The 12,010-nt window shown below is 40.1% G+C and overlaps 1 protein-coding gene across 6 annotated transcripts in view; it reads right to left on the bottom strand.

The window, feature by feature from the left end:
* The window catches only part of FAM204A (family with sequence similarity 204 member A), a 36,436-nt gene that overhangs the window by 21,081 nt on the left and 3,345 nt on the right, over positions 1-12,010 (bottom strand). For 2 of the 6 annotated variants that reach the window (NM_001185171.1, XM_005671494.3), the window contains 5 exons: positions 10,239-10,300; positions 9,060-9,304; positions 8,439-8,526; positions 8,271-8,301; positions 7,985-8,084 (listed from right to left, as the gene is read on the bottom strand). In NM_001185171.1, the coding sequence (NP_001172100.1) occupies positions 7,985-8,084; positions 8,271-8,301; positions 8,439-8,526; positions 9,060-9,296 (456 nt within the window). In that variant the 5' untranslated portion in view covers positions 9,297-9,304; positions 10,239-10,300. Of the gene's footprint in view, positions 1-7,984; positions 8,085-8,270; positions 8,302-8,438; positions 8,527-9,059; positions 9,323-10,238; positions 10,361-12,010 lie in introns of all 6 variants that reach the window. The other 4 variants (XM_005671493.3, XM_021071868.1, XM_005671491.3 and 1 more) reach the window with 3 other exon arrangements.

The raw sequence follows: 12,010 nt of genomic DNA on the forward strand, positions 1-12,010 counted from the left end.
AAATACTCTTAACCCTACCTCCTTCCTTTTCAGCAGACTACATCTCTACCCCCTACTTAATGGAAAGCTGAGATTGGGGGGGGGGGGAAATAACCAAGGACCTGCATGACCATCCTTTCTATCATCTTCCCCTCGGCTCCCTCTCAATGACTCTGTTCCTCCATCCTTATTGCCTTCAAGAAAAAAAATCATCTCCCTTCCCAAGACTAATCCTACCACATGTGTTTACCATAATTTCACCTGTTTACATGCTATTCAGAACCTTGCTCTTTAAATTTTCTCCTCTCTTCCTCTCCCTTGCTCTCAACCTATAAGCAAGCCTGTCCTCCTCAATCTGGACCAGGGGCTGGATGAGAAGACAGAGCTCCCTTCCCTCGAAATGATTTCTCCTGATGGTGGTACTTCACCTCTCTCTTGAAAACAGTATACTGGTTGCCCCAAGTCGTCTCCCATTCAACCCTCTATTCCTTCTGTCCTCGTCATTCTTTTGAAACGGCTCCTTCCTCAGCCATAAATGACATTGTTCATCCTCCTATCATCTATTAGGGCAACAACATCCTCATTCTTAAATCTCCCCAAATCTCCCTTTTTTCTTTTTTTTTTTTTTTTAGGGCCCCACCTGTGGCCATATGGAGGTTCCCAGGCTAGGGGTCAAATCAGAGCTGTAGCTGCCGGCCTACGCCACAACCGCAGCAACACAGGAACAGAGCCACATCTCTGATCTACACCACAGCTCACGGCAACGCCAGATCCTTAACCACTGAGCAAAGCCAGGGATCGAACCTGCGTCCTCATGGATGATAGTTAAATTCGTTAACCGCTAAGCCACGATGGGAACTCCCAAATATTCAACTTACATCTCCTCTGATGCCCCTTATCTTCTCTTCTTGCTCCTTAATTATAGAAGTCCTCAAGGTTCTGTGACTGACCCCTTTTTCTTCTTACTCTTCCCTCCCCTTAATAATATACTCAATTCTAGGGCTTCGATTATTTCTTATAAAGCTGCTCTGTATCTCTAAATAGTTCAAAACATCAGCCCTCTCAACTCTACCAAGATCTACATCTCCAGCAACTTGCTAGTTGTCTTCATATTGAAGGCCATGCAGAGGTAGGGGCTTCAACCTTTATTACGTCTCTTAAATCGAGCTCATCACTTCCTGCCCTGCCTCTCCTTCGGAGCTGACCACCCACTCAGTCACCCGGGGTAGAATCCTCAGTCACCCTCAACGCCTCCCATCCTTTGCTCTTATTTGAACTCTGCTTGTGTCTCTCGGGTCTCCCTTCAGGGCCTCATCATCTCTTGTCTGTAAGATTATAACCCTCTTCAAAGCATCTTCTGTCTCTCTAAAGGAGATAATACGTCATTACTCAGCTTCAAACACTCGGCTTCTTTGCTCCTTTTGAATAGCACCCAAATCCCTTCACAGTCGGGTCCCCAAAGGCTCTCTTAGCCCCATCTTGGGCAAGGCTATACTTCCTGTTCTCTGGCCACATTTACCAGTCTCTTCATACTCCCGGTGCCTCTGGGTGTGTTTCTCTTTGAAAAATCCTAACTGTCCTCGTAAGTTTCATGTTACCTTCTCTGTCTCTGCAGGTTCCCTCCTCCCTACACACCGATGACCCTACCACCCTCCCCTATGCCCAGCCCCCACCACTCCCCACCTTGTGCCCTCCCTGAACCCTGTCTCCCTCTAGCACTTTCAGCTCAGCAACCCAGTCACCGACAGCATCCACTCTGCCCTGCTTGTTTCATATAATGGCTCTGTTCACTGCCCTCTAATTACCTAGGCCTCCTGAGATTACTGAAGATCTGCATGCTGTACCCCTTTACTCCAGGACCTACCAGAATAACAGAGATCTACTCTGACCACCAATGCCCATGAATAAACCAGTGGTGTGCTTATCACGTCGTTTTCCTGCCATCCACTGGCATGGACCAGATTCCCTTTGGTGGTTACCATGGAGCCATAGCTTTCAGTTAATATCACAAAAAAAGAAAACAAAACATTCCCCTCTTCTGGAAACTTACATGTACTGCTGAGCTTATAGGTATTTTAACTTTCACTTACAAATACATCAGCTAAAAGTACAAATCTCTCTCTCCACCATCAACTAACTCCCATTCCCCCAGCCATCCAGAGCAGCCTCTAATATCATGGAAAGAGCCCTGGACTAGAAGTCAGAAAATGTGGTCACAGCTCTGGGTAAACAAGGTACTCAACTCATAAGCCTCAGTTTCCTTAAAGAAAATGAGAGAATTGGCTTGGGTGTCCAAAATTCTCTCCTAGAGATAAAATCCAGAATTCCACCAACATGTTCAACTTTGTTTTTAGCTCTTTTGAAAGTTTTTTTTTAATTTCAACAGTTTTACTAAATATGACTGTTTTTTTCTCCTTTTCTCTTTTCCTTTAAGCTTTTTTTTTTTTTTAATTTAAGTAAAATAAAATAGTTCCTTTTGGCTCTGAAAAATTTCTGGTTTCATATGCATACCCAAACCCAATATTACCATTCCAAATATTTTCAAAAAGCTTACCTTAGTTAAAAAAAAAAAAAAAAAAAAAAAAAAAGCCTTAGGTAAAAGATACCCATAGCCTTGAGACCAAAAGTTAAAGTAGAGTTTACAAAGAACAGGGTCGTTAAGATGAGACCTGGGTTCAAATTCCAGCTCCTCTACTTACTAGCCAAGAAACCCTGGGTGAGTTCCTAAACCTCTATAGGTGGCAGTTATCCCACCTGTAAAATGAGAATAATACCATTTTTTGAAAAAGAATTAAAAAAAAGTTTTTAGGATGTAGTAGTCAATAAATAAGTTATTCATATTATACCTAACCACCAGGATACCATTAAAGAGAAAGTTTAGCTATATAATATAGCCGTGTAACTACAGACCTCATTATAGTTTGTCAAGGGCTCAGAACCAAGTATGAGACCCAAGATCGCAACTTTGAGTCAGTCAAGTAGTCTCATGAAATAAGATCTGAGTATTAAGGCTTTTTAAAGGTCTTAGGTTGGCCCCCAGAGTAACCTCTATGGGAATTACCTGGGGCATCTTTCATAGCACAGCAGTGGCAGGAGGCACAGAAACCCTACTGCTATTCTGCAGGGACTCACTGTGCTCCTAAGATGTCTTGTGGCAGGAATCAGAATTTAACTGAAGATAAATCTCAGGACAGACAAACAGGGATGGCAATTCGGTCACAGATAGAAAATCATTTAAGGCCAAGATCTGGCAGGTTCCCATGAGTCAACGAGTAACCTGTAAGTCACAGTTTTGTTGCAAATGTCGCCGAGAAGGAAGTACTGTAAATATCTGAGACATTAACGGGGACTAGGTTTCACATGAAGAGCTAAGCATCTATATGTGTGTGTGCTTAAACCTTTTAACATTCTGATTGAAACTCTTTAAGTCAAACTGTACCACGACATATTTCTACAGAACTTTTGCTACTAAATATTTACTCAGATAATATATTCAAAATTTTTAATTGAATACAAATCTTAATACAAATTTTCCACTCAAGTTTTCTATTTTATGATGAGACCTAAATATCTAGAGGAAAAAATTTGGTAATCCCTCCATAAAGGAGGAAGAAAAAAAAAAGAATTAAGAATTAATTGTTACTTTTACATATAAACCACACCTCTGCTTAAATTATTTGAATCAGGTAAGTAAAAACTAAGTTGGATTATTACTTCAGAAAAATCTAGATTTGGGATCAAATGACTCGGGTTAAAATCTCATTTTATTTATTTATTTTTTAAATAGGGGAAAAAAAGAAAAAAGAAAGAAAATGGTAAAAAAAAGAAAAAAATCTCATTTTCCTTTTCACCTTGTTTGTATTCTCAGACAAATCATGCTGGGCTTCAGTTTCTTCGTCTATATTATGAGAAGAATATTGGCCCTACTACCCACCCAATAAGGATCACATAAAGATCAAGAGGGAACATTTTGTAACTGATCCCAAGGGAACATCAGGCACCTCCACACCTCCCCCACCACCCACCCTGAACCCGCCCACTTGAGGCAGCCAGCCTGTGATCTCTGTATTGAAGTCTGAGGTCAGATTCAAGTATTCCGCTAAAAATATAAATTTAGAAAAAACCACCCTATCTAATAGCAGTTTCCTCTCATAAACAACTAAAAAAATAAATTATCAAAGACATTGTACAATTACTCCACAAATGATTAAATTACCTCTGGTTTATCTTGCCAAAAAGTATCCCTTAAGGAGATCTAAAACTACTTCCAAAAAATGACTGGGGAACTAATCAAACTGATTCAACTAAAGAATATTTAAGGCATCTATAATGAAATTAATGAGTAAAATTTATTCTAAAGAAATTCCCCCATAGATTCAAAATAATTATGTTATGATTACAGAAGTATTGGTGGGTGCCAGAACTGCTGCCAGAAACACAATTATAGCTGTATTTAATACAAAGAACACTTTAAAACAGCTTTGGATATTAGGAAGATCACATCTTAAAAATTAAGCCTCTCTGCACTGTCAGGGAAGCAGGTGACAGCAGTGCTGTAAATACACATCCTTGCTTGAGCAACGGTTTCATCTTAGCAGTCTTCCAAAAAAAGGGGAAAAAAGAAAAAAGACTACAAGATAGACAGGAGATTAAGAAGTTTGCTTTGTTTTACCATTCTTGCAAGTTGAGTGACTGAGTGAATACAGACTAGCAAGGATCTCTGAGATATGGTAACAGATCCTCTTCTCCAGAGAAATAAAATAACGGACTAGAAATCCACGCTAGTTTTGTCCAAATCACAGATTTTCATTATCCTCTCTAGACTTCCTAGGCAGCAGCTATTACCTGGTGGACTTAACATTTATTCTTAGCTTTCACCTTGGCGCTGCCAATGGGAACATTTTTAATGTCTAGTTACTCCACTGGATTCATGGTGGAGACCTTAGCATGACAGCAAAAAGGGTGCATGGAAAAGAGTAATTCCAAACCAAACAAGGAGTGTGAACCTGCTGGCATGTAATTATGCTCAACTATTACGAAAACATGAAATAATGTGGCTTCACCAAATTCTTCCTTTCCTCTGATGCTTACACTTATTTACAGAATATTAAGTGCTGGCAACATCCTGGACAGATGCTAGCCTGGCCAGCATCAGGCTCCATCAGCTTCCTTGTGTAGGAGATGCCATGACTTTCTCAACCCGATGTCATTCATACATAGGAATGCCTACGTTAAGAACATCCAAACTCACAAAACAGATCAATGAGTGATTATGAAAGGATTTACAGTGGTCTTCCCTTACGCTTTAAAAATCTCCTTTTTAAATGGTGTTTGACTTATACTGTTCTTCTAGCACACAAGTAATTTACAATGGGAAACGGAATACTAGCTCCTAAGGCGCAGTTGTTCAAAAATTTTTGCACAAGGAGTCTTAGTACCCCTTACTAAAATTCCTCTTCACAAATTCCAAATATAGAGCCAAGAATAAATCAGCCATATCTCACCAGTATCAAGGTACAATTTCATACATGCAGGGAAACAATAACATTGTAAACAACTGAATATCAAAGACTGCCTAATACACGAGTAAAACTTTAAGACTATTTCCTACGAAAACCAATCTTTGACCATTCCTTCCTTCAAAAGAACAAGCTAGTCAGCAACTGGGACTCTAAAGCAGGTGGACCAGAGAGGGCCTGTGCACCACTGGTGTCAGCGTAGCATCCTCCCTCCTGCCTTAACAACAGGTCCGGTACAGCCACGAACATCCCCTTCTCGAGATCCCGCCTCCCAGCCTCCCAGAGTCACAAGGGTCAAGAGCATGTCAATCACATTTTAAAGTGCTTACCAGCCAGGGAGCTAGAGACCTCAGAATGATATAATAAAGCCTGGGTTTTAGTTTCACCTCTACTAGGGATCTTCTTTTGTAAGAAATTTAGCATTTTGGCCCTCACTTGAACAGCTGTAAAAAGGAAAGTGCTTAGTAGCTGTAACTATTCACAGCAGCAAATGATCTTGGTTCCAATTCCCCCATGTTCTAGGGACCTGGTGATAAGATTTCTTGGCAAAGTTGGAATCAAAAGGTTCACATGCAAAAATCTGTCAGTGCCTTAGTGCATGTGCCTTCAATGAGGTAATACCACCCAATGATGGGTTTACAGTCAGAGGTATTTCACAAGAAACACTGATTAACCAGAAAATGGCGAAGACCTCTACGTACACACGGCAATGATCCTATCTCTACGTGCAGGATATCAACACTTGGCCTTTGACCAGCAGGCCTCCGAGCCTCTACCCCTATGGCCCAGAGCTCAACTTTCATGCTCCTGGAGTCTGTCAACATCCCCCTATGTGAATATGTCAGTTACTCACTCACTCAAGCCTCTAAGAAACACTAATGCCCTCCTCAGACCGACAACTCCCAAACCTGTGTCTCAAGCTAGACTCTCCTCCAAGCTCTTGCCTCATTTTACCAACAGTCTACGACTCTATTCTTGCTTCCTGATATTACCCAGATCCACAGATGAACTTTGGATAGGCCCCACTCTAAATCCTTTCCCATCCAAAGCTTTCCTGCCTTTGTAATTAACGTGATATTCACACCACTGCTTATGTTAAAACCTTAAATGGTTCTCTCCCCATCCTCATAATCCCACATCTCCCCACCACTTCATAAGCAATCCAGAAGCAAATACTGCTAATTCTGCAGTATACCTCAAATCCACTCACTCTTCCATTTTCAGCAGCACCATTCTTGTTCAACCCACCATCATTTCATGTCTAGAAGCATCTCTTAACTGTTCTCTTCTCGACCACTTTTGCTGGCCCAAGGTCTATCCTCCATAGAAGATGAGATCTTTTTAAACATAACTTAGTTCGTGTCACTCCCTTAAAACTCTTGAGTGACTCTCAATTGCAGCGTGACTAAAACCCAATTCCTCCTTGTGTCCTTTAAGGGCCTACCCAGTCTGATCCCGGCCTGCCTGCCTCTCCCATCTCTTCGGGGTTACCCACCCTCCTCTTCGCTGTCTCTGTTCCAGCCAGGCTGACCTTCCAGTTATTCTAACGTTTCCAGTGGCTCTTCCTCCCCAGGACCTTTACCCAGGTTATTGCCTTTATACCAGGATTCTGCCTATAGATGGTTCCCTCCCATTCTTTGGTCTTAGTGAGACCATGTCTTCTAAGAAAGCCTTCCCTGACCGCTCAGGTAAAGTGGGGCCTCCATTTTATTTTTTATTTAATGTTACTTTTGCTTCTTATTTTTTATTTTTATTTATTTATTTATTTTTTTAAAGAGAAGTTTTTTTGTTTTGTTTTTTGTCATTTCTTGGGCCGCTCCCGCGGCATATGAAGGTTCCCAGGCTAGGGGTCCAATCAGAGCTGTAGCCACCGGCCTACGCCAGAGCCACAGCAACGTGCGATCCGAGCCGCGTCTGCGACCCACACCACAGCTCACAGCAACGCCGGATCGTTAACCCACTGAGCAAGGCCAGGGATCAAACCCGCAACCTCATGGTTCCTAGTCGGATTCATTAACCACTGCACCACGATGGGAACTCCCTATTTTTGCTTTTTAGGCTACAACCGTGGCATATGGAATCTCCTAGGCTAGGGGTCGAATCAGGAGCTACAGTCACTGGCCTATACCACACCCAGAATAACACAGGATCTGAGCCACGTCTGCAACCTACACTACAGCTCACAGCAACTCTGGAACTTAACCCACTAAGTGAGGCCAGGGATCAAACCTGCATCCTCCTGGATCTTAGTTGGGTTCGTTACCACTGAGCCACAACAGGAACTCCAGGGGCCTCCCTTTCAATTTCTTAACAATATCTTGTTTATTGCCTTCCTAACAGTTTTTCTGATGATCTGTAACTAGATATTTATCTGTTTATCTGTCATCTTTTTCACTAAATAAATTAATGAGGAGAAATAACTTAGGCAAGGCTAGTTATAAACATTTCCCTCTGGCTAATCTAAGATGCAATAAGAAAGATCGTACCTTTTCAACTTTTTTCTTTTTAACAGGGGGGTCAAACCTATCATTGACTCCAAAATACTGGGTGAGTTCCTTCCACTGGGTTTCACTTTTGGACTGTTCACTGTAAGAAGACAGACAATGATTTATGTTTAACACAAACTGTACTCATTTTTGCATGCTTTTAATTGGTTACTATAATTATATTATGTCGACTAGTTCTGACATTTCAGAGGTAGGAAGTTCAACTGCACACACAAACTCTCCAATATAACCCAGAATTCTGACAGATATTTTAAATCCTACTTACTTATGAGAGTCTTCTTCATTCTTCAATTTATCTGAAAAGAATTCACAAAGTGTCAATACCTGAGTATTTGATCATTTCAAAAATATGTCTTATTAAAAATTGCTGAGCTCAATTGGTCAAATTTAACATTAATACTAGTGACAATTAACCTGAATTAAAACAAAACACCTTTTCTGGAGCGTTTTCTTTTTTTCCTTCTGATTGTTGAATTTGAGGTTTTCTGTTCAGAATGTTTTTTATGCAGTTCTTGAAATTTCTATATAAAAGTAAAAAAAAAAAACCAAAGAGAAGTAAATATGTTTTGAGGCAAAGCACACATTTAAAAAATAACACAGGTTAACTAATAAAAAACTATATTCTAATATTTATAAAAATAAAATTTAATGGAGGTAGTTCAGTTCTTGAAATATTCTATTGTCTGAGACTTTCGCAACCTGAGTTTTTAACTTCATTTATTTCCAAATAAATCGATCTGAAAATCTAAGGGCAAAAGTCAATGACTCACAGACAACAAAGAGACTAAGAGTGAAACTCCTCGTGTATCATGTTAGGCAAAGTAGCTACTCCAACGAAACGGTTTTTTTTTTTCCTTCCCCTTTTCATGAAAAACAAAACAAAAATGAACACACGTTTCTGAGTGGCCAGTGGGTTGGCTACAGAGCCGCAGAGTAATAAAACAATCTTACCTCCCAAAAACATGTACATTCTGACCATGACAGAGACACACACAGGACCGTGTACAAATACACACGCAGAGACTTTAACAAGAACACATCAGAGAAAACGTACATTCCACATATTTAAGGGAATTCCAGAAGGACACTCTTCGTACGCATTTACATTTGCCTCTGCTTCAGTTTTTGGTCCATTTGTAGGGATATCTGAGATCTCTGTTTCTGTAATGGTCCCATCTTCTTTCCCTTCCTGTAAGTTAAGTCCAGAGCTCTCTAATGTGGCTTCATCATCGTCAGAATCCAACTCAACATCACTTTCATTTAGGCCGGGAGGGAGCAGCCCACTCCACATCTTTTCTTCTACAGGGAAAAAAGTGACTTAAGACATAGAAAGCAAACATGAAAAGACTTTTCAATCCCTTAAAAGATACCCCAGGAATCTAATAATTATATCAATGTTTTGGGAAGAGTCCATCTAAATTTTTTTTAATTGGTATAAAGTGGGATGTATCTGCCATAATAAAATAATTTAAATCTATAGTTTGTATAAATTTTTAAGAAGTGTAGTTTAAGCAAGTTTGTTATAAGACACATTTACAGATGAATGACTTGACAACAGAACCTTGATTCTCTAAAATTTTGATAATTTTGTCCAAAAAAAGAGGAAATTCAGTAAAAGTATTCCTTACTCAAGAATGTTGAGAGCCTAACAATACAGACTGTAGGCAATTTAAGAACTATAATACTATATTGCAAGCTATAACAATTAGAGAAGAAAATAAAATTAGATGTTTCACCTGTATTTGAATGTATAAAACTTCAAGGGACTTACTGTCTAAGGACAAGGAAAACAACTATTCAAAGGAAAAGTTTTAAGCTGCGCAAATAGTTTGAAAAAAGTATAGTGGCAAAAGGAATGTCCTAGTTTTACATTTTATACTGCTTGCTAAAATAATAATAAATAGAGTATAATCCTAACAATTTAACAAAAACATATAGCTTTAAAATAACAACTGCATTTGGGAAACAAGTTAAAGGGTCAGGGTAGTTTTTCTCATTTGTTATTCAGCCCAGTGGTAGAGAGAATCATTAGCTATTGTTAAATCGACTAAAAATTATTTTTAAAAATTGAGGTTGATTTGCTAAAATTATGATGATAACTAAGCGCATTTTCACTATTACTCTCCAAGGCACAGCTTACTTTAGCATATATAATGAGCCCAAACCAGTTCATTCAAAAGATGCCTGAGAGAGAGAAGCTGGTTGTACTGCTTATGATTTACTATCAACTTACAGGAATAACATGGAAGGATGGAAAGCTTTTCCGCTGAGTTGTCTGCCCCCTCTTGTGTTAATCTAGTAAGAAAACCACCAGCATTATCTCTGAGACAAGGCATCAAGGTATTCTGCCTTACTCTGAAAAAAAAAAAAAAAATTGATTCCTGATAACTTTTAAGGAGCTCCTCCCAGGTCCAAGAAAGCAGATCTTACTTCTCTCAGTTTGGGTTCAGCCTCATCATTGCTGGCTTTCTGAAACATCCTCAACAAAACGTTCTCCTGGCATTTTAAGAGGAAGGGCTCTGACATCTAACTGCTCCAGCTGTACTCCTGACTCAACCACACAGTAGTGGTAGGAGGAAATCGTTCTCAACACCTCTGACCCTCAGTTTTTCCATGTGTAATACAGGGATAATTACACTGCACACGGGGTTATGCTGAGAATGAAATAAGCCATTGAAACATTCAATACAGTGTTTAGGAGGTTTGGGGACTCAATCAACACTGTTTTTTGCCATTATTATTTCTGTGGCTGTGTACTGCATTTTTATCGTTTCTATTATGGGTGGCAGTGTCCACATGGTAGTGCTGAAGTTTCTAATGTTTGAGGTGCTTTTCGCTTAGCAATTGATGCAGATCACTTATTTCCCTGATTTCCAGTCTGACACAAAGTTTCTATAAAAAATGTTGGTGTCTGCTTTTCTGAATGAACAACAAAACCAGAAGCAAACTACCAGGAAGATAATGAATCCTAAGCTTCAAGGTTCTTCCTTTGCACAGGTCCTTCCCAAGCACTAGACCTAATTTTCTATTTAGAATCTGTATCCCCCCCCCCTTTTTTTTAAGAGGAGACCTCAAATTACATAAGCTCGAAGCCCCATAGAACCTGGGTCCATCCCTAAATCTGGCCTGAGGACTTTAAAAGTTGGAATGGAGGTAATCTCCAGATACCCTGTTAGCACCTGAGACATTGTGTTAAATGTGCCAGTACTGAAAAACAGATATTCTGCTTTCAATAAAAATATCTCTACTGTTCTGTGAAGCAGGGAGGAGGGGAGTGATAAGAAGTTCCATCGTGACTTGGCCACTGGCATATAATACACCTTCAGGCTCACTAGCCATTCCGGGACTTAAGGATAGTAACAAGTTTCAGAGATTGCTTTCTTGGCATAATTGGGGTTCTATGTTTGAAGCCACTGTTTCTTTTTCCCGTCCACAACATCCTTTGCCTGCCCACTGTGGGCCAGGCACCTTTCAAGACATAGGAACAGCAGTATACAAGACAGAAAAAATGCCTAACCTCATGGAACGAATGTTCTATACAAATGGCAAGCTTCTGCCCATCAGGAGCCAAGTACCAATCAGCCCAGACCTCAGCTGTGGCTGCTCAAAGGGCATGTGTCTCTCAGACAGGAGCTGGACCACCGCTTCCGCATCTCTGCAGGGTGAGTCTATGCCCTGGGCACCCAAATGGGCTTCACCTTGGAAAGTGGTCTCAGTTGCCGTGGGGCATGTCTTTCTCATCAGTCCACAATCATTTCTGATCACTTTTGGATTTTCTCAAAATCATCTATTTTTAGTACTTGCTGGTGTAGCATTAAGAACTGTCCTCAGGATGCCATTGCCAGCATGATAATTTCTGTGTGCCCAAAGAGGGGTAAGGGGGGGAATTAAAATAACTTTTAAAAGGTGGACTCTATATCCAAATCCATACGAGGCAAAATTCAAATAAGCTGTTTCTGAACTTAATTCTTAAACATCTTTAGAGTGGATATGCCACTCTCCTGT

Source organism: Sus scrofa, chromosome 14 (assembly GCF_000003025.6).
Source record: "Sus scrofa isolate TJ Tabasco breed Duroc chromosome 14, Sscrofa11.1, whole genome shotgun sequence".
NCBI classification, from domain to species: domain Eukaryota; kingdom Metazoa; phylum Chordata; class Mammalia; order Artiodactyla; family Suidae; genus Sus; species Sus scrofa.